Raw genomic sequence first — 24,123 nt, 5'->3', positions numbered from 1 at the left:
ATATTTTTACTCCTGCTTGAATAATATTTTTGACAGTGCAGCAGTACTCTTACTTTACTAAACATTTTAATTACTTTTCCCAATGTGAGTAAGTCTACAAGTGACAATATGAAATGATTTGAACATCTATGTTTCTTTCACCTTTTTTAACTCTTGTTTGAGTAATTTCTTGGACCACTACTTTGTACTTCTACTTGAACAACATAATTTTGAATTAACGTTACTCTTACTTTAGTAAAATTTTTGGCCACTCTACCCACCTTTGCAACCCATCATCAAATCCATAAATCTTATAATATATATATATTTTTTGTAGGGGAGATCTGGGTGCAGAAATCCGAGGGCCTGGACTTCGAGGAGAGCCCTAGACTCCGCCTAGTGGTAAAAGCAGAGACTGCATCCTCCAGCTCATACATGGCGGTGAACCTGATCTTGGAGGATGTCAATGACAACCTACCGCGTTTCCACCTCCAGAACTATGTGGCCTACATCAGAGAGGCACAGGGATATGACTTCCCCATTATACAGGTATAGCACTTAAGGCAGCTCAAGGAATGTATAAGAGTTAAAGGCACTGTACTTGATTTTTACTTTTAAAAACTTAAAAAATAGAACTAGTTCATTTTAAATGGTTTGGAGTAATCCAAAGTTATTACTCACGTGCATTCCAATTACTCATGGTGATGAGCTTATACGTATACAACTTTCAGAAGCTAGAGCAAAGTTTTGGCGTCATGGTAATGCTAACAATAACAAGCATGCTAACCATGCACTTCCTCAACTGAAGAGTTACTTATACAGTGTATCTGTAATGAAGATTTTTTTTTTTTTTCTAAAGTAATGGAGAAAAAAAAAAAAACTGGCACAGGCTCTTTAAAGCAGACATTTCATGCATAATATGTTTTGAATCCTCTGGAATTTTAAATGTTATTAGTATGGCACACAGCCATGGGCCTCTTGTTACAAAAGTATTGCCATTCATTTGTCCCATAGACCTTTCTAAAACATGAAATGTTAGAATTTTTGATGATTGATGGGTCCTAAACAGCTCTGGGGTAACACAGGACCTCAAGACATACTATTAGCATTTTCTAAAAATGTATGAACCAAAATTTTACATTTGAATGCCAAGATTTGAATATGAATTCCAATTGAATTCAAATGTTTTAATTTATTAAATCAATAGGAATCAATGCAATTTTAGAACCAGAAATTCCCACCTACTGTATTTGAATGCTTGGATTAGGTGTCTGATGCCCTCTGCTGGCAAGAGTGGATAGTGAATATTATTTTGAAAAAAACTAATTGGCAGCATGGCTATTTTCAACATGACTCTAAAAACACCAAAATAATCAGTCTAAATACAGAGCTTTCAATCTGTATATTGCTTGATGGAGAAACATTGCCTATTACAATTTAGTTAAAGGTACAATATGTTGCTTTTCTTATTGGGGGTCTGCCACACACTAGTTTCCATGGAGCTGTTATTGCTTTGCTTGGGATTTTCCACAGCATTAAATCTATCTTGTAGTGATTCAATTACATGTGTTTTTATTGCCTAACATCCATGTAGTCTTACTGTGAGTGGGGTTGCATCTCCACCGATCTGGCCTGTCACTTGGAGTGGTGACATTACCTGCTTGTGTGCGTGAAAATAGATGAAATGCCATTATGCATTATATTCCAAGCAAAGCAGTAACATGTCCATAGAGATGTGTAGATAGCACACTGACACCAGAAAAGTTACTGTACATAGGGGATGTAACAATACCAAATCTCATGGTATGGTATTTTGCATCTCATGCATCTCACACAGTATGATATTTATTGTGATATTTTGTGGGGAAAAAAAAATAGCAATAAGCTACTTTTTCCTTTTAAAATTCCTAAACATGCCTTTGGTTTGGTCATAATTCAAAGATTTTAGACTTAAAAGTTCTTAATTACAGTTATTTCTTCATGCTATGTACACTGAAATGTAGCAAAAGATCTATGTAGTATTTTTAGCTCACGCTGTACCATAACAATGAATTTTAGCGAAGAGACTTGTAATTTGTTATATTGTGATGGCCCACAATATTTCAGTTATTGTTACATCCCTATTCTTTTTTTATCTGCTAAATACTGTAAATGGAGTCAGTTTTGGCTTGTTACACACCTGCTGACTCTCCATGAGCAGCCAAACACTATTCACCCACATGCTTTTCTATGGCTGCTCCCTGTTCCACTCTGCTCTCTTACACTACACATTTACATTTCAGCAGAGCAGGTGTTCCACTATTACAGATAAATAGGATATAGTTTGGCAAAATGACTAATTTAGTTTCTAGTGCTAGTTTGCCTCTGACAAAGCATTCACATAAGAAGAAATGTTGTTTTGGGGATAATCCAGGAAGCTTCTCTGCATTTTTAAAATCTGCATCTGTTTTTTATCATTGTAGTATCAAAATCAGAAGTGCCCAAGTTTGATTACACAATTGAATGAATACTGTATAATATAGTATCAGAATTGCCTTTGTCTTGCTGTGCATGTGCTCTCAGGTGTCTGCAGAAGATCTAGACCAGAGTCAGAACGCTCAGGTGACCTACTCCCTCCGCTCCTCGTCCATGAGCGCTCTGTTTAAGATCGACCCAGTGACAGGCAGCATCAGCACTGCCGCCATCATGGACCGCGAGATCTGGACTCAGACCAAGTGAGACCTGTGCTATGTGTTGTCTTTAGGGCTTCAAGATTATTTGCAATTAAATTGCAACTTGAATGGACACAATTATAACAAATCACAAAGGCTGCAGTTTTAGAAGTACCATCATTTCTTCATAAACATCAAAATATCCAGCCTTATTCTGCATAAAAATGTGATTCTTAGATTAGTTTGTCAGTTCACATTTCAGTTTTTTTGTCTATTTATTTATTTTTCACTTATATAACATTAAGAAAGGCCTCCACCTTATGAATACATACAATTAAAGGAGTTATAGGAGTGCATCTTGGGGTAAAAGGTTTGAACAAAGTTTATTTACAGACATGTAAATATAGGTTTACGGAGCAGTTGAGAGCGCTGTCGTATGCTGTAGTCTTCGAGCAGGTCGTGGGTAGCGGGGTCAGAGGCTGAGGTGTTCATACCGGTCATGGAGAGCTGGGTTGGAGGTGAAGGTGCAGAGTAGTTCCAAGGAGCGGGATCGTGGGGGATACATGGACGAATAAATCAGAGGATGACATGAAGGATGACTTATGGAAATACAGGAAGACGACGTCCTGGCAGCCTCTCTATCAATCCTCAGCCCCTTTCTACTCCAGAGGCTGAGGCTTGATTGCAGATCAGCTGTAGGTGTGTGGTGGGTGGTGCCAGAATCTCCGCCCAGCTCCAGGTAAGGACACAGAAGGGAGGGGAAAAAACAGCACAGAACACACATAAAACCCAAATCCTGACAATGTCACTTCAAAATTCTTCTGGAGGCATTTGAAAATACAACTTTTTATCATTAAAACAAAAATCCCAAATCTAATCAAAATTGCGATGCTCATGCAAAAAATCCCAATTAGACAGCCCAAACTGTTCATCCCTGATTATCTTTTTTCTAATGTTTTGTACTTGTTAGCTGCTCAGGGACCAGGGGCCTGTTGAATCAATTAATTGAATTTGAAGTTTAAATCAATTTGTTTGGAAGAATCAATATTTTATTTTCACTTCCATTGGAAATTGCATTTAAAATGCAAAAAAAAAACGCTGCTCACTTCAGTCACAGAGTTTAGCACAGGGCCATGCCATGCAGCGCTGACTGCTTTGAAATCAGTGATATCAAAGGAAATGTTTAGGCTGTATGTTTTTGCAATAATTTATTTCATCTCATTTATAAAAGATTTCCTCAATTGGTTCAAAATTTACAGTGAGTACAATATTTTTTTGTTTTGACAATTTTCTGTAGTTTGTTGAACATTTTTTAATGGAGAACAGGGGAAAAACTGAAAATCTAATCGAAATTATTATTATATTTTTTTTTTTTTAAAGAAAAAAATTAACAATTTTCAGGCATCACTTTTGCTTTAATCTGACATTACAACCGTATTTACTGTAGATCCAATCCCACTTTATTTGTAGAGCACTTTAAAAACAACAAGGTTGACTGAAGTGCTTAACACACGAACGAGCATAAAGACAGTGTAAAACCTCTGAACAGTGACCCAGCACGAAGATTTTAAATTTGGGCGTTTCCCAAAGGAGCTCATTGATGATCTTTAATTTTGAACAAAATCTGATTTCTGCTTCACTTGCTTCTGATGGCTCTACAGTACAGACGATTTGGCGCCAGAGAGAGAGAGAGAGAGAGAGACGCCGTGTCCATGTGAATATACATTGCTTGGCTCTCTTCATGTTTTTCCCTGCTTTTTACGTTGCTTACCGGATACCTTTTGTTCCTCACCAGATCCCGCTCCTTGGACAAGCTCAGCACTCCCACCTTCGACCGTGCTTCCCTGTACCTGTACCGTTCTCCTCATCTCAGATTCAGCTCCTCATGTTTTTCTGTGCCAGAGAGAGAGAGAGACGCCATTTGCCGGTCTGGACCGAGATACGCTCCTCAACACCGCCCTCAAGGAGCCTATGCAACTGGGTTGAGCACGCTTGTCTGCCGTGGAACGTCTGGGACGTTGCCAGGCGGGGGAGTGCTTGTATTGTGGCAACGGGGACACTTTCTTGCCTCCTGTCCAGTTCGGCCAAAAGCGGGTGCCCACCAGTAGCACTGGGAGTACTGGTGGGTAAACATCTTATCCCAGAGAAAAACAATAAATTTTAGCTTGAAGCTACACTGTGCTTTCACTCGGCTACCTATCCCGTCCTAGCTCTCATAGACTCCGGAGCAGAGGAAGATTTAATTGATCAGCAGGTGGCCGAGCAGCTGGGAATTAGGCTGGAGCCGCTCGAACAACCCCTCACAGCTCTTACTCTTGTTTTGTCCGGCAATCACCACGAGTCCCAATGTTTTTCATGTCATCACCACCCCTTCCTCTCCGCTTGTCTTGGGCTACCCATGGCTCGTGGCTCACAACCCCGCCTTGGACTGGGCCTGGGGAAAGGTCTTGGAGTGGAGCTCCTCTTGTCACACCCACTGCTTACAATCAGACCTGTCTCCTGCAGGGGGTGCCAACTTCGTCCTTAATTCTTCCCCAGACACGCCAGATCTCTCCTCCATACCGGAGGAATACCACAATCTTAAGGACATTTTTTGCACAAGTCGGGCGCTCTCGCTTCCTCCCCACCGTCCTTATGATTGTGCCATAGACTACTTGCCCGGTGCTCCCTTGCCTTCCAGCCACCTTTATAACCTTTCCAAGTCAGAACGAGAAGCTATGGAGCAGTACATCCGAGATTCATTAGCAGCAGGCATTATATGTCTGTCCTCCTCTCCGGTGGGCACAGGTTTTTTCTTTGTGACGAAAAAGGATAAGACTCTACGTCCATGTGTTGACTACAGGGATCTCAACAACATCATCGTAAAAAAATAAATACCCTCTTCCTCTCATTGACTGCACCTTTACACCACTCCACTGAGCCACCATTTTTCAAAACTTGACCTGTGGAATGCATACCACTTGGTGCGCATAAGGGAGGGGGACGAGTGGAAGACTGCCTTCAAGATGCCACTGGGACACTTCGAGTATCTCGTTATGCCTTTTGGACTAACCAATGCCCCAGCAGTCTTCCAGGCCCTTATCAATGACATCCTTCGTGATTTCCTGAACCGTTTTGTCTTTGTGTATCTTGATGACACCCTGATCTTCTTGCAGTCCCTGCAGGAACACCAGTAACATGTACGCCAGGTCCTCCAATGTCTTTTCGAAAATAAGCTCTAGGTCAATGCCGAAAAATGCAAGTTCCACGCAGACGAGGTCAGTTTCCTGGGATTCATCGTGGGGCATGAGAGCTGACCCTGAGAAAATTAAAGCCGTGAATGACTGGCCGATACCCAATAACCGAAAACAACTCCAGAGTTGTATTGGTTTTGCCAACTTTTATAGACGATTCATCCAGGACTTTAGCCATGTGGTTTCACCTCTCACCAAACTCACTTCTCCTTCCAGTCAGTTCACTTGGACGCCCGAAGCCCAGACCGCCTTCGACAAATTGAAGGGCCTCTTCACCTTCGCTCCGATCTTACATCAGCCCGACCCCTCTCAACAGTTCATTATGGAGGTAGACGCCTTGAACACCGGAGGCTGGGGGCTGTCCTCTCCCAGAGGTTTTAACCCCACAATCGTTTGTTTCCTTGTGCTTTCTTCTCTTGTCGTTTGTCCCCAGCGGAAAGCAACTACAATGTGGGGGATCGCAAGCTACTGGCGGTCAAGCTCGCGTTGGAGGAGTGGCAGCACTGGTTGAGCAACCCTTTTTGGTATGGACTGACCATAAGAATCTTTCCTACAGTTCCCGTCAAGCCTGTTGGTCCTTATTCTTTAGTCGGTTTAATTTTACTCTCACCTACCGTCCGGGCTCCCGTAATGTCAAGCCAGACGCCCTTTCTTGTCAGTTCGCTCAGGAGTCCATCACCGAACCAGAACCCATCATTCCACCTACCTACCTGTGTTGTTGCAGCCATCCACTGGGAGATCAAAGACTTGGTTCGGGATGCCCAACGCAATGACCTTGATCCACGTAATGGTCCACCTGGCACTCTTTTCGTTCCAGATGCTGCTCACTCCAAGGTACTGGAATGGATCCATAGCTCTTGGTTCGCCTGTCATCCAGGAGCTAATCGCACCCTCTCGCTGTTGAAACATCATTTCTGGTGGCCTACCGTCGACAGAGACATCAGGGCTTTTGTCTCCACATGCCAGGTGTGTGCCGGGGTAAGGCCTCCCATTCACCCCCGTCCGGCCTTCTGCATCCGCTTCCGGTCCCGAAGTGGCCTTGGTCCCATGTGGTGGTGGACTTCGTCACAGGCCTCCCGCCGTCCCATGGCAACACGGTCATCCTCACCACCATCGACCGTTTCTCCAAGGCAGCCCATTTTATTGCCCTGCCAAAGCTCTCGACCGCCAAGGAAGCAGCTGACCAGATTACTAATCACTTGTTCCAGCTGCATGGAATCCCCTCAGATATTGTCTTGGACCATGGCACCCAATTTACCTCCCAGGTGTGGTGCTTGACCTTCGCTCTGCTAGGGTCTGGGCGCACCAGTCAGCCTCACGTCCGGTTTCCATCCCCACTCCAACGGACAGACCGAGCGGGCAAACTATGACTTGGAGACAGCGTTGCGATGTGTGGTATCTTCTAAACCTTCTGCCTGAAGCATATTTTTACCCTGGATCAAATATGCACACAATTCATACGAACTCACAATAGTGAGTTCGGCTATGGGTATATCCCCTTTCCAAACCTCCCTTGGCTATCAGCCCTGCTCGGAGGAAAAAGACCAGGTGGTACCGTCCGTACATCATCACCTTCAATGCTGTCGCGAGTCTGGGGAAAGACCAGAGCCGCACTACTCCAAGCGGGGGCTCGTACCAAGACAGCTGCAGACCTGCTTTTTACGTTGCTTACCAGATACCTTTTGCTCCTCACCAGATCCCGCTCCTTGGATCAGCTCAGCACTCCCGTCTTCAACCCTGCTTCCCTGTACCGGTACCGTTCTCCTCATCTCAGATTCAGCTCCTCACGTTTTCCCTTGGACCAGAGCTAACTCCCTGCTCCCAACACACTGTCTGATCTACCGTCATTTGCCTATCTACGCTCGTACATAAACACTGTTAAACTTCCCCAAGTTCTGTCAGTATCAAAACAAATATTGCTGCTTATGAGGAAGAAATAAAGGAAAGAAACATCACAAGGGACTGGAATGCCTGGGCTGGTGAGTATGGCACGTGCCCACTGTATTGCGGTCCACCTGCTGCTCTACTACAAGAGCCTACAGTGTGAGGGTCAGGGACAACTGTCAGTCCATTGGCCCACCGCGAAAATCCCTGATATCCCGCATGCCAGTCTGCCTTTGATTATCAACCTAAAGTTTTTGTCACTTGTAGACATACTCACAGTAGGAAGAGTAACCCAAAGTTTTATTCAGGTAAAAGTACTACTACTTCATTGCTCAAGTTGGACTAAACGTATGCTGCTAGAAAAGTACGCTGCACCAGTGCTCTCATTCATCACCTTTGAGGGACAACAGAGGCAGATTACCGTAATGACGGTAAAATATTTAAATAGCTCCATGCCTCCGCTTTGAGACGACGTTTGAATTTACATGAGAGCACGACTGGTTGTGGAGTTACACTACTGGAAAGTCCACAACCGTGCTCTATTGGCGACGATAGCATCCGACGCTATAGGGTTGAAGTGAATGCAGTCTTTGTATATTTAACTTTTACGGAACTTCATTTCAATTAAATTAACTCTGAAGTAATGACAGATAAAGTCTATTTGAAAATGAATTACTTCCCACCCATTGCTAATAATACATTTGGAATTCTTTTGCTATTCAAGTTTGTACTGAAATATCCATCTTAAATTTGATTAAAAATGTTAAAACCAAACGTCTTTAATACAAAAAGCTACAAAGTGCTCTGAGGAAATTATCTTGTTGGATTGCATGCTGGGATGTTTGTTAAGTTTGTTATCCCAAACCCAGCACGACTCATGACTGATCAACACTTTTTTTTTAGACTGGTTGTCACGGCAATGGACCGAGGCATTCCACGTCTGGCCGGCTCTGCCACCCTGACCGTGATCATCGTGGACCTGAATGACAATCGGCCCATGATCCCAGTGCCTCGGGAGGTCCGAGTGCCAGAGGGTAAGCCAATCCAAAGCCCTACACATTTCCTGTACTCTTAATACTGCTGTCTATAATAAAATAAATAATAAAAAATAAAAAATAATGGAAAAATAATTATAGCAACAATAAGTCATATACATATATTATTATTATGATATATAAAATGGTAGTGACAACCCTCTTTTAAAATTTTTATGACTTTTTTTTTGCCTCTTTTCTTCTTTTCTTCCTCAGAACCATTGTTCTGAGGGAGGCTGCCGCAGCACAGCTAGGAGCCCCGACCCCATTACCCAGCATGCATTGGTTCTCCTGCTCTGTTCCAGTCAGATAGAACTACTTGGGACTTTCAAAAGAGCTGTCCGTACTTTGAGGATACACTTGAAAACTCCTAACTTTTGCCGCTCAGAGAATAGCTTCATGCTGGGAATTGTTAAGACATAAAAACTCCATTACTTGTTCTACCATGTGTGGATAGAAGTTAAAGGTGCACTATGTAACTTTTCTGGTGGAAGATTGTTTCTTGTTTCAATGTTTTCAATATACTTATCCTAAAATATAATTATACCTGTAATTATATAAATGCAAGATAGACAAATTTAAAGCCAGAAAGTAAAATCTTTGTATAGATGCACAAAGCTAACCTGCTAGTCCATTTCACATTCTATTGCCAGGCTTGTCTATTGTTCTGGTCTTAAAATGTTCATATTACCCTACTCTACATGATCTTGGTGTTTTATTTGGCAATTTTGTCCATAAATCAAGATATATATATATATATATATATATATATATATAGATTAATAACAGACCACTGAGGTGCCTTTTTTCCCCAAAAGAAGCCTCTCACTAGTGTTCGTAACAGTTTTGGAAACAACGGTGCTAGGCGGGAAGTGGCCAGTACCTTCAACAGCCTCTTTCCATATTGATTCTTTGGTTGCTCTGATACCTACGCTCAGATTTCAAAATATGGAACTTTTGCCCCTATCACTGCTAGCCTCGATGAGCTTCATTTGACAGGAACCGGACGCTATGGGTGAAGTCACACTCACTTAGTCCCCTTTTTTATACAGTCTATGCCATGGAGACAATCAGGTAGCAGACTTCCCAGTAAAAACGTTGCGTAGTGCATCTTTAATACTAATCTCATAGCACATAACTCGTCCATCTTGCAAGTCAAGTCATTTTTATTTATTTTTTTGTTAAAAAGTTTAAGGTAAATTTTGTGAGACGAAAAGTAAAGTCATCAAATTAGCAGCTAGCACACTAACACAACAGCACTCGTGAAAAAAAGTTTTGTTAACGCAACTGACCTGCAGGTTCATCTGGAGTTTTTCCTCTTGAAATGCCACGTCTATAATCCATTTGGTTGCATTCCAATATGTGAGTGAGTTAGCAGAGCTACAGAACTACAACTATTAGAAGACTGTGCTCCGCTACGCTGCATTGAGAGCATCTGGAAAATTTGAGTTGGCCCCTAAAACTTTGTCAAAAATACAGCTAACTTGCATGGTTATCCTAGTTTTGCAAACAAGTATAAGCAGGAACATGTTTTATTTTTCTAATAATTTATTTAAAATGTCAGAAAATGTCACATCCACTGGACAGAAATGAACCTTTCTTGAAAAGCTTTAGAATGATCTTGATCTGTATCAGAACAAGTATAAGACCACATAGACTAGTATACTCCCACGGACCACTATGGAACCTACATGGACCACTGAGGGTTTATACAGATATAAGATCACATGGTAATATAAAGCAGAGTACAACGATTTAATGTTGAAAATCACATTCTAAATAAAGAATGTTTTAATTATCATTGTGGTATTGGGAATTGAGTGTCAAGCCTATTCCTTTGTATCAAAATTAAGTTTGAAATGTTTGTATTATGACAACATTACAAGGTACTGAATTTTTGTACTCACACTGAAAGCATCATAATTGAGGGCACGGGGGTTCATGTCTGCCATCTACTGATAAGAAAAATCAAATAAACTTAAAAATATCTTTAAATATTCCATAAACATTATATTATCTGAGTCCACAAATTCTCCCCATGGCATGATGTGTCCTCAGTATATGACAGTTAATGATTCAGGTTCAGTTGTGATTATAATAGTTATTCTAAAAGGAGCACATGTTACAGTCATCACCTTTAAAGTGCCTATGACAGGTTAGACTACACATTTTGCTAAAACATAGCTAACATTATGTTCAAGATTTTACACTTCATACTTTTGCTTCCTGGTTATACAAGGCAGCAGATATGAAATATGTAAAGGTAATTCCATAACTGTTACCAAGCAACATTATTTAAACAATTGCCTGATTTACATTAATGAACAATTAAGCTGCCAGAAAAAAGTGTTCCTTAAATTGGCTTTGTGCACAGCAGCACACAAGGTAGCTTGCTGTATTTCAAATTGTATGCTAAGTTTTATTAAAAGCATAAAATATAAAATAAACAACACAGAGCCATATGTCGCATTATGCATTGGATGGATGGAACTCAATACTACTTCCTGAAATTATAAAGCTTTGTTCCCCAATCTTCTCTTCACAAACTCAACTGATGTACAACTGTGACTTTAAAGAGGAGGTATTAAAATTGTTTTTTTGGAGCTTTTTACCATGCTATAACCTGTCATCCACACGTTTGAGTAATTTAGCAATCTCTCCCGGGCCGCATTCGACTCCTATCCAAAGCTTAGCCTACAAGCCTACATCACCCATGTTCCCTCACAGCAATTTTTCATAAATATACAAAAGCATGATACAAAACAATACACTACAACTTCAACAACCTGGTGCGATGTGTAGTAGTTTCATAAGCAAGTTGCACAGAGCTTCAAAAACAAGACTTAAACAAATTCAACATTGTAGTACATTGTTTTCAACGAATATAACATTTTCAAAACAATAAAAGGTAACATGGTGATCTAAATGTGTTATGTGTTAGCAATTAATATCCCATAGAAGTTTTATACCCCCTCTTTAAACATCTCCATCCTTCTTCCATAGACACCATGATCGGCACCATCATCACCCAGGTGACGGGGAATGATGTAGATACGGGGCCGGCCCTGTCCTACATGCTGCAGCTGGATGCAGACACCGAGGGCCTGTTTGGGATCCACCGCTTTGGGGGCGGGGTGTCTCTGACCGGGGCCCTTGACTATGAGAGCAGATCCTGGTACAGCCTAACCATCCACTCCTCTGACTCCAAACACCACAGCGAGGCTAACCTGACCGTGCTGGTGGAGGATGTCAATGATAACAGACCAGTGTTTACCCAGGAGCTCTATCAGGTACAGACAGGTTCATTAGATCAGCACAGGGCTGCAAAATTAATCGCAATTGAAACTGCAATTTGAATCAACACAATTATCAAATTGTAAAGGCTGCAGTTTTTTAGTACCATAATTTCCTTCACAAACAACAACATCTCCTGTCTTAATCTGCATAAAAACTGCTAACCACATAGTTTACATGTTCTGAAATGCTTTAGTATTAGTTTTATGTAGTTGGTTATTTTGTCTAAAATGTGAACAATGTTAAACAGAATTTTGCGTGAATTTTATTTAAAAAAAACAACAACAAAAAAAAAAACACTTGAAAAATGTGCTTGTATTTACATTGTGGTTGATATTAACAGACAAGTGTTAATATGGGACAAAAAGGGGGTGCACTGGAAATGTTTAACAAAATGTATGCAGTTAACTGCATTCTAGAGCATTTCAGAGGGTAACTTAATAGTTTGTAGTGCTAATATGGTCATGTTTTTACTTTGCCGTAAATATAAATTAAAACTGTTATAACAGTAAATGGACTCTTCATTAGAGAATCACACAGGAGTGGGACCACCACAATGTTTGGGCATTAGTTTATGAGCTGGGTGTCCTATTTAGTTCTATGGGAGCATGGCTATAAATGAAGAGAACACAGTAGCCATTAGTACTAACCTACTTTACTACTGTTTGAGCTCATCTACTAGTAGTAATTAATTAGTGTAATAAGACTTTGAACATTTACTGTTTGGTCAAAAGTTGACCCTCTAGTTTTATATGGAGATTTGATTATGTTTTTGTTGGTTTTGTAAGAGCTAAGCCATTGCTACATACTGGTTAGGCACATACTTGCAATCGTTAAAAAACACCAAGCATTGGGCCAGACGGAGGCCGCAGCCATTTGGCTTCATATTTGCACGCTACAAAAGTAAAATGTGAACAGCAGACAAACAGAGTGAAAATCCGTGCATAAGTGCAGTGCTGTGTCCTGGTCTGGGAGGCAGGTCAGCGCTGGTGTGGGGGAGTTCAGCCTGTACCCGATTGGCTCCTGCAGACACGCACTGTCCCTCGCTGTAGTGAGAGCACACCATTCAGTCTGCGCTGGAGTGCACAATGAACCAATGGGCGCATGCTGTCCGTGTAAAACTTAAACTATCTATAAAAACTGTTGACATGATTTAACATGTTGCTTGTTTTGTAGCTCAAGCCTGATCGAACTTTAAAAAAGTGTTTACAAAAAGGCCATTGTGCATATGTCATATGTTATTATATAAACATCATTATATATATATATATATATATATATATATATATATATATATATATATATATATATATATATATATATATATATATATATATAATTTGCTGTCTATTCAATTTTGCACAGGAAGGTACAGTTCAAAACAATATTATGGTACCCATCTGTAAAATGTGTCTGTTTCATATAAATATGATATATCTCATGAGATATTTAACTGAATATGAAGATCTAACCTGTTTGAGGAGCTAACAAACTTGTTACAAGGAAATTTTATGTAAATATTGTACTATATTTCACAAAGTGGCTGGATTTTTCATCAACCACTATTCACCAACTTGTGACAAGCTCTGCTCCGGTTCTGTCCTTGTTGACATGTTTGCGTGAATAAGTCTCTGCAGGCAGTGCCATGTGAGGTTAGAACACCCTCTACAGTGCAAGCCTGTCCAAATTTGAAGTGCACATAATTTTAGAAGTGAAATAAAACTCTCCTGACCAGGGATGAATAATTAATCAAAAGTTAATCAAAATTATAATGTGAACGGACATAATTACCAGAAAACAAAAGCTGAAATTAGCAGTCCCAAAACGTTGTACAGTTGCACACCCTGAGATTGTTGATTTGAAAAACTGATCTTTGAATATTAAACTGTCCTCACATCATTTTTTTTTTCCTCAAAAAACTTAATTAAAAGCTATAAATGCACATATTTCATAATTAACCCATAAAGCTAGCAGAAAATCTAATACCATCAATCCATTTTCTTCCCCCTATCTTGGGCTGGGTAAGGGGGGTAGCAGTCTAAGCAGGGACTCCCAGACTTCCCTCACCCCCAAGGCGTTCACAGGCCAGCCGAGAGACATTGTCCCTCCAGCATGTCCTGGGTCTTCCCTGGGACCTCCTCCATGCCCGGAACACCTCCCTAGGGAGGCGTCCAGGAGGCATCAGGAACAGATGCCTGAACCACCACAGCTGGCTCCTCTCAACGTGTAGGAGCAGTGGCTCTACTCAGAGCTCCTCCCATGGGACCGAGCTCCTCACCCTATTTCTAAGGGTGCGCCCAGCCACCCTGTGGAGGAAATTCATTTTGGTCTTGATCTTGTCGCCAACCCCCGAGTTTTTGTCTCTGCGACCGCATGAGCTGCAGCACACTTGGCCCACCGGTACATGTCAGCTGCATCAGTAGTCCCACAAGCCAACAAGGCCATATAGGACTCCTTCTTCAGGTTGACGGCATCCCTTATTTCCGGTGTCCATCACCAGGTTTGGGGATTGCCACCGCAACAAGCATCGCAGACCTTACGACCACAGTTACGGATGGCTGCATTGGCGGCCGGGATCTGTGAGAAGCTCTCCCAAAGGGGTGAGTTGAAGACCCCACTGACAGAGGGCTCCACCAGACGTTCCCAACAGACCCTCATGATACGCTTGGGCCTGCCAGGTCTGTCCGGCTTCCTCCCCCGCCAGCGGATTCAACTCACAACCAGGTGGTGATCAGTTGAGGGCTTTTCCCCTCTCTTCACCCAAGTGACCAAGACATGCGGCCGGAGATCAGATTGCACAACAACAAAGTCAATCATCGACCTCCGACCTAGGGTGTCCCGGTGCCCAGTGCTCTGACGGACACCCTTGTGTTTGAACATGGTGTTCGTTATGGACAAACTATGACTAGCACAAAAGTCCAATAACAAACCACCCCTCAGGTTCAGATCAGGAAGGCCGTTCTTCCCGATCACCCCCCTCCAAATGTCACTGTCGTTACCCACATGGACATTGAAGTCCCCTAGGAGAACAACGGAGTGTCATAACGGTGGGTGTAGGTGCGGACCAAAGGATGCAGATCTCGGGACAGATTTACAGTGTTTTATTTACAAGGTGCGGGATTCAAAGTCAATAGTAATAGTCACAACTGGGGACAAGGTGCAGGAGGCAGAGCGGGCGGGCGCAGGACGGGACAAGGTAGGACAGACCAGAACCGGAGCGGGAGCGGAGATAGCCAGAACCGGGACAAGACGGGACCAGGAACAGGACCAGGAGAGACCGAGCAGGAATAATCCAACAGGTGAGAGCCAAGGCGGAGGACGGGAGATGAGCCGGGAACCCAGACGGGACAGGAGGCGAAGACAAAGGGTGAACTTTACCGGAGCTGGGGCGCAGAGGCAGGAGCAGGTACGAGCGGGAGAACAGGCATCTGAGGAGTGGCAAAAATCCGGTCAGAGGCAAGCAAGCAGGTAACAAAATACAGAGACTTAAACTGGAGCATTCACGTTTACACGTGGACGATCTGGCTCCGAGTGTTTTCTGCCCAGCCCTCAAATACTCGGCAGCAGGTGACGGTGATTGCGGTGATGCGCTCCAGGTGCGTGCAGGAGGAGTCAGGGACTCCGCCCAGCTCCAGGCAGACAGGTAGGGGAGGGGGAGAGGACACAGGAGGACAGGCAAAACAGGCATCGTGACACGGAGTCCCCATTCGATGGATTGTCTAGCACCCCTCCCAGGGACTCCGAGAAGGCCGGGTACTCTGCACTGCTGTTCGGCCCATAGGCTGACTCAACAGTGAGAGACCTGTCCCCGAACTGAAGGTGCAGGGATGAGACCCTCTCATTCACCGAGGTGAACTCCAACACGAGGCGGCTGAGCTGTGTGCCAATAAGCCAATAAGCAAGCCCACACCAGCCTGCCGCCTCTACCCGCGGGCAACGCCAGAGAAATAGAGAGTCCAGCCTCTCTCACGAAGCTGGGTTCCAGAACCCAAGCAATGTGTGGAGGTGAGGCTGACTATATCTAGTCGATAACGCTTAACCTCCCGCATAAGCTCAGGCTCCTTCTCCCCAGCAAGGTGACATTCTATGTCCCCAGAGCCAATCTACATGTCCGGAGATCCAGTTGTCGAGGGCCTCGTCTTTGATTGCGGCCCAGATCTCTCTGCATCCGGCATCCTATGGGTCGAGGGTGTCCACGGGGGGACGGCCCCCACGTCGCCCCTTTGGGCTGAGCTCGACTGGACCTCATGGGGAAAGGCCCAGCCACCAGGCGCTCGTTGCGGACCACCCACCCCAGGCCTGGCTTCAAGATGGGGGGCCTGATAATGCTGGTCCAGGCACCGTAACTAGCCATGATTGTTCACTCGACATAAAGGGCTTCTGAACCACTCTTAGCCCGTGTCCCAATTCGCCCACCTGGCCTTAGAATCACCATTGGAAGGGCGATTCGAAGGGCAGTTACGTCATTTCCGGTGCGACAAGGGCTGTCCCATTTCAACCCACCCTACTGAATGCGGCCGAAAACCTGCCCTTCCCTTTGCACCGTTTCCATGGAGATCGGACATAACTGAAGCGTGCATCTGTGCACACTTCACGCACTTCTATATCCCATCATGCACCGCGGCTACGCAAAAAAGAGAAGAAAATGAAGTCTGTTGCGCAATACACGTTCAAATGTTCGTACTGGTTTACCTCATCTACAACAGTGTGACGTGAAACTGTTAAATCTGAATAAAGATCTGTACAGTGTGTGTGATGATTAAAAAGGAGTTACATGGAATAAAGGAATGTGCAGTTATTGCTAGACAATAAGAAGACATTATTATCATTAAAAATTATTACTGCAATAAGAATAATGTAAGAATGCTCGTTTCTATTGTAAGCGTCAAAGACCAAGAGACTGAAACGTAAAGTCAGAAGAGTTTAATGATCCACACAGGTAATGTGAACAATGAAGCAACGGACTCTGAGGAAAGGACAGAACAGAGTCCTGAGACGTGCACAAAATCTTCATGAGTTCCGTACATTCCATAGGTCTGCGCCCCTCGTGGGCACGTGTCATTTACTTTCGTGTTAGTAAATCAAGACACTAGCTTGATGTAGCGCTGCACTGCTAGAAAATACCTTATAATAATCAGATGGAAAGAACTGGCACGGCATAGAAGGGAAACAGTGCCCTCTACTGTTATTAAAGTGGTGTAGCCACTGGCCAAAATACCGAAGCATTAAACTGCAATATCCCACTTTATGTACCACTAATCAGTGTTCTCTGGTTTATAGACTATGAATGTCAAAATGATATTGTTACCTCTGACTCTGTTATTACGTTTTCACAAGGTATATTTTGTTAAAGTTATGAAGTAGCTACAATTGAGTAAAAAAAATCACCTCAAACGTTATATTTGCCTATTGATATTCAATCTAAACAGAAAAAAAACGGCTGTGACGACGACATCTTGACTTTTCTTCTATTAAATAAAAAAAAATTAAAAATAACGTACGTAATGTACGTATTGTACGCTCAAAGACAACGGTGGAAGCGCGGTCCGTGGTGTAGACCTGTCCCTCTTCAGCAAGATGGCGGCTACACTGAGGAGGGCAGATTCTCGACCGGAACCTTCAAACTACACTTTGAAGAGTACTTCGAAGGGACCCTTCAAAAGGTGCATTTGGCGAATTGGGACACGGCCTTAGTCTGACCCATCCCCCTTAGCTCCCAGGATCATTTGGGTGCTCAAACCCCTCCACCACGTTCAGGTGGCGGTTGAGGGAGGGGAAAAAAAAGAAAAAAAATCTAATACCAACAATTTATATCAAACAGATTTAGCAGATTTACAGATTTTAAATCATTATTTTCAAATTCCAGCATACATGAGATTTGGGTAATGTAATGCCCCCTGCAATGAACCAGTTCTCCTAGTCCATGTTGTCTTGTGTCAAACCTTTCAAACCACTAGTTTTCCTTTCCATTCCTCTATTCATTCAATAATATTTCAATACATTTACATAGACCGTAAAATCAGATAACTAGAATAATCCGATAGATGAAAATTTTGATTTTTGCCTGTATTTGCATCTGATCATTAAAAACACCAAACAATCAGTGGATTTTTAGTAATTGTTGGCTTTGGAAGACAAAGTGCAATAAATTTTAAAATAACATTTAACAACTTTCATTTTTGTCTTTGCCAAATTAGTTTGTCCTTTTTGCATAATTTTCCTTGCCAAATTCAGGTGTGAAAGAAATCATTGTAGTATCATCAGACGTAACTAGCTGCAGTTGCACACGTACTCAAAATAGGATTATTGTGAAATTTTTTTCTAGTTTTAAACTTTTTCTATTTTTTTTTCTAGTTTTATATTTTTTATACAACTAAATAATCATCATCTGAAAAAAAATATAGTTTTTCAAATTAAATTTCCAAATTTTCAAATCTGATTACTCACTCAATCAAATTTTGTGGTTTTGCAGTTCATTTAAATAAAGGTCCAGAAGTCATGGTGTGTATGTAAACACAACCAGTAATAACATTTAAGTCCAAAATATGTCATTTTTAAATTTTAAATGCACTGAGAAATGAATGTTCTTAAAGTTATAATGGCATTCCTTTATTTGTCCACCAAATTGCACATCTATAACTGTTTCCCCAACTTCCTACTTTGTCGTATTGGTGAACATTAGTTAATTACATGCTGTATTCTCCCCAGGTTACAGTATCTGAACATCTCCCAGCGGATAGTGTGGTCATCACGGTAACAGCCACAGACAGAGACTCGGGAGACAATGGAAGAGTTACCTATAGGGTCGTGTCTTCAACCAGAGGAGCTTTTTACATCGACCTCAACAATGGTGAGCGATGTCAGTGAGAAGAAATGTTCCTTATTGGCCTTCATGATGCTATAAAGTTGTATAGCTTAGTTGTTTATGAAATGGTTTCCATCAAAAACTATAAAATAATGTTATTTTGTTTCAGATAAAATGGTAAAATGCTTGAAATAAAAAGAGACACATAAGTAAACAACATCAAATTGGACTTTTCTGTGCTAATTTTACTTAAATAATTCATATTTTTTATTTTATTTAACTTTTTTTTTTCTTTCTAGGCACTGTATTTGTCAACCAAAAGACTGAGTTTGACTTTGAGAACCCCTCCATCCTGGTGCTCGTTGAAGCTCGGGACCATGGAATACCCTCTCTCTCCTCCTTTGCTACCATCCAAATCCAAGTTTCCGATATCAATGATAATGCCCCTATCTTCCACCAATCAGAGTACAGAGCCACCATGTCTGAAGACAACCTCCCCGGCTCCACCATCCTCACCTTGGAAGCCATAGATGGAGACCTGTCCCGGGACAACTGTGGGTTTGACTTTGCCATCACTAGTGGCAACTCAGGAAACACCTTTCAGATTGAAAGTAGTGTCCGATTCCTGGAAGGCAAGGGGTTCCAGACGGTTGGAAGTATCATTTTGGTGGAAGAATTGGACTTCGAAGCCATACCTAAGTATAACCTAACTGTGGTGGTGTCCGATCGTGGAATACCTCAACAGAGTTCGAGTGTGCCCATCCTTATCAGCATTACCGATGCTAATGATAACCCTCCTGCTTTCAGTCGGGCAGAGTATAACATCGTCCTCAGTGAAGGTGTAGCCACCGGGACAGAAATCTTACATTTATCAGCCAGTGATCCAGATTCTGCCCCCAATGGAGAAGTGCAGTACTCCATCAGTTCAGGCAATGAGAATGAACTATTTCAGGTGGACATGTGGACTGGTGTGTTGAAACTTCGAAAGACTTTGAGCGGTGAAAGTCAATCTTCTCATGTGATTGTAGTTCAAGCAACAGATGGTCAGGGTCACTACGCCTTTGTCCCAGTAACCATTGAGGTAAAGGATATCAACGATAACCGCCCCTATTTCCCGCTTAAGCAAGTTACTGCAAGCATCAGGGAGAACCAACCCAAGAATGCCTTAGTTACGATTTTGCATGCCATTGATCATGACAGAGGGCTGTACGGACAGTTAAAATACTTCATGTTCGACAATAGTAAAGACGGAAAGAACGCTTTTCTTATCAATCAAACCACAGGCGAAATACGAACTCGCTCTAGTTTTGATTACGAAAAGGTCAACTCTTTTAATTTTGTTGTTGGTGCGATGGACACTGGGAACTATTCAGCAACAGTGACAGTTCAAGTTTATGTGACTGGAATGGATGAGTATGATCCAGTTTTTACTTCTTCCGAGTTCTTGTTTGAAGTGCCTGATGGGGCAAAAAAAGGACAGGTTATCGGCAGAGTCCAAGCCAAAGATGAGGATGGGGGTGTAGACGGCATCGTACTCTACTCCATGCTAGACCCATCTCCTTATTTTGAAATGAACAAGTCTAATGGAGAGATTTCACTAAAGATGGACAGCTACAGCCGACCTGTTAGCCGTTCTAAAAGAGAGCTACGTCAAATGACTCTAAAAGTTACAGCGCATAGTCCCTTAGAGACATCCCGAGTTGCAGTAGCCAAAGTCAGAGTCGACGTCACCCATACCACTTTCGGCATTCACACCGACATGAATACAGCGCTTCTTAGTGTAATTGCAGTATCACTTGGCACTATAGTCATTCTTATACTAATCGCTCTAGCTCTATTTTTTGTCAAACTAAGATGTCAAAGAAAGTACCACAAGGGTCACGGGCGGAAGTTGGGATCGAGCACAATGATGCATAAGTTTGAGGAGACCAAATTTGCCACCAATGAAATTATCTACCACCAAGCCCTCCCAGGATATACCTCTGAAAGTAGGAATAATAGTGGTCATTTTACCCGTGGGGGATCTTTGGACCCATCCCACTCTAGCGGACGGGGGTCGGCAGAGGTGGAAGTAGCAGAGGATGATGAAATCCGAATGATAAACGAATATCCGCGAGTTTCCAGTATTTCATCGTCCATGCAAGAGCGGTTATCGGCCAGAGGTCCTGATTCCGGAATCCAGCAAGATGCGGACCAGTTATCAGATGTGTCCTGTGAGCCGTCCATAGACACTAGCGGGTGGTTGAAGAAAAAAAAAGGCAGCTTAAATGGGTCAATAGTGTCAGGTTCCATGTACAGGGATGATGCTAGTAGCTACATTAGTGTTGGAAGAGGGCTTAACATCTCCCACCCAAAGGACTATACCTTCCCGGCGGACGGTAAGCCAGCGGTCGACGGATCTCTCACAGCTATCGTGGCAACCGACGAAGAGCTAAGAGGCAGCTACAACTGGGACTACCTTCTCAACTGGTGTCCACAGTTTCAACCACTAGCAAGTGTCTTTACCGAAATTGCGCGATTGAAGGACGAAACTACCCCGCATCATTCCCGTAGGCACTTCCTCCACAAGGCTAAGCTAACAGAGTCCAGAATCGACCCACCACCTCTCATAACCTCAGTGGCTCATCCCGGGGCTAAAACTGTACCTCCAAAGCCTGCTATTGGAAGGACTTACCCACACCTGGGGTCTTTTCGGAGGTCCCCCCTTAGTGACCAGGGATCTATCTCATCACTTGCTATGTCACCAAGCTTCTCGCCGTCCCTGTCTCCTCTGGCGGCGCATTCTCCGGCCGTCACCCCGTTCAGTGTCTCACAAGGACCATCCGCATCGGTTATAAGTGCAACCAACCACCATCTTGAACACAGTGAGGAGGGGGACCTGAGGATTTGAACAAACTTAACTTGTGCCCCGTAGTTGTTGCATACGGAAGCCCTTTTCTGCCAGCCAGTTTGAAAAATGAAACTGTCAGAACAGAATAATTGAAAAACCTGTTCAAAATGGTGACTCAGATTTTGAGTTAGTTTGTAACTCATGGATATTTTGTATCTTTTCAAAAATATTCTTTATGTATCTGTTCTTTTTTATTCAGATTGATTTGAGTTGTAATTTGGTGTATTTTAAATTCAAAATGTATTGTAATTTGCATGCTGAGTCAGAAAAAAAAAGTTTCTGAGATTAAATGCTTCTGTAATGGATGTCTTTAACTAATTTTGGAGTAATTTTCTTGTAAAGTAAATTAGAGTAAAAAATACAAAAACTTTAAACAACTTAAATTTTAACTTAATTTGCCTATTTGTTCAAAGTGGTAGTGAGCAGCTTCTGTACAAATAAGATCACAGGGCATACTGGACTTTGCCATTATGATTTCCTATGGAACTCTTCTCCTGTTGATCTTTTTTTTTTTTTTTTTTTTTTTTTTTTTTGCACATTCATGCAAGGGGGACTCATGATGTCAATATTTTGTACAAAATCATTGTCTATATTTTTATACTTACTTTCTGACACAAAATGGCATTAACTTGTCATAAGCTAAAATATATTTCTATATTTGTATATCTGTAGCTTGTTGTGCATACATGTTTGTACTGTATGCTGGTTGTATTTTATTTTATTTTTTTTTGTCTTTTCCTTTAATTTTAAACCGTGGTTCAAATGAAGACTGATATGAATGCTTTATGAGGTGGAAATTATGATTGTAAATATTAATAGTAGAAGACACATTCTTGCTTGAACAGATGAAGGATCAGTAGGAATGGCAGATATTGTACGATGAGATAGTCCTGGCGTTGGTTTTGATCCCACATCAAAAGGTAAGCACGAATGTGGAATCTTTAGACCTGTCTTAGTTCTGCTGGATCCATTTAACACAGAAAATGAGAGACAACATCCAGCAACCCTATCACACATGCCTTACTGATTTCTTGATTCTTTTTCCTGAATGTTTATCAGACATTTGACATGAATGTATTGCAATATTGACCTATTCTACCGCATAATACCTTCAATTCTCCTTATATGAAAAAAAAAAAAAATTAAACCTAATGTTCGAAACATAAATCACAAAAAATATGTTAGCAAAACTAGTATTATTGGTATCATCAAAACATATTTTTATTTTAGGCTTTTAGGATTTTGAGTAAACAACAATGTTGACCTGATCACACAACTGTATATTGCTACTTTGCAGTGACATAACAAGGGTGTTCTGCACGTATGTCAATGGCAGAATTTTCAGCACATACCATGGTGACACAATGCACACATTAGCATTAAATACATAGACACACACAACAAACTGGGACTAAGCCGGATGTAAAGCAGGAGTAAACGTGGACTATAACAGGATCAAACCAAAAGAATATCAGGACTAAACCAGGATCATTCAATTCAATTCAATTCATTTTATTTTTGTAATGCCCAAAATCACAACAACAGTTGTCTCGAAGGGCGTTTATGTTTTGGTTGATGGGGGAAACCGGAATACCCGGAGGAAACCCATCCAGACACGGGGAGAAACATGCAAAACTCCACACAGAAAGGCCTGGGCGACCCGGGGATCGAACCAAACCTTCTTGCTGTGAGGCATGAGTGTTGCCAATCAGCCACCGTGCTGCCTACACACAAAAACAAACAGGAAAATCATGTCACCAAGCACTCCAAAATATCCAGAATTTTTTAGAAGTTTTACATTTTTTCATTGTATTGAATGTTTTAACATCATAAGATAGGTCTACTAGGTCTACTATTAGTATGGTTTAAATTCACATATTAAAAATTAACATGCACTCCGCATTGTTCAATATGACCCCCATTGCAAAACGTGCAACGTCTCACTCAACATTTACATAAGATAAGATATGCCTTTATAAGTCCCACAGTGAGGAAATTCCAATATTGCACCGCACAGCTCAAGAACAGCAGGAAAATGGTAACTTGCAATAAAACAAGATAATAGCTTAAAATAATTTAAAAATAAACTTAAAATTAAACTAAAAATAGACTCTATTGTAACACACTGTTTCTTATTATGTACAAAAGAGTAACAGTGCAGCATATAAACCGAATAAATCTCAGTAAAGCGACTTCAGTAGATTTACATGGTATTCAGTATTGCACATGGGTATAGTTAAATGACACATGTTCAGTGTTAACAGTGTTCGTTGTACAGTCTGACAGCAGCAGGAAGGAAAGACCTGCGAAACCTCTCCTTCACACAGCAAGGGTGAATCAGTCTGTCACTGAA

The 24,123-nt window shown here is 41.9% G+C and overlaps 1 protein-coding gene across 1 annotated transcript in view; it reads left to right on the top strand.

The window, feature by feature from the left end:
• LOC117380430 (protocadherin-16-like) overlaps window positions 1-21,817 on the top strand; it is a 392,551-nt gene extending 370,734 nt beyond the window's left edge. The window contains exons 16-21 of the mRNA XM_033977238.2: window positions 317-528; window positions 2,542-2,693; window positions 8,651-8,781; window positions 11,785-12,071; window positions 18,784-18,925; window positions 19,180-21,817. Of these exons, the coding sequence (XP_033833129.1) occupies window positions 317-528; window positions 2,542-2,693; window positions 8,651-8,781; window positions 11,785-12,071; window positions 18,784-18,925; window positions 19,180-21,770 (3,515 nt within the window). The 3' untranslated portion in view covers window positions 21,771-21,817. The remainder of the gene's footprint in view (window positions 1-316; window positions 529-2,541; window positions 2,694-8,650; window positions 8,782-11,784; window positions 12,072-18,783; window positions 18,926-19,179) is intronic.
• Window positions 21,818-24,123: the final 2,306 nt, after the last annotated feature.

The sequence above is a fragment of the Periophthalmus magnuspinnatus genome, chromosome 13, assembly GCF_009829125.3.
Source record: "Periophthalmus magnuspinnatus isolate fPerMag1 chromosome 13, fPerMag1.2.pri, whole genome shotgun sequence".
Taxonomy (NCBI): Eukaryota; Metazoa; Chordata; class Actinopteri; order Gobiiformes; family Gobiidae; genus Periophthalmus; species Periophthalmus magnuspinnatus.
This window is presented reverse-complemented; position numbering and strand designations above follow the sequence as displayed.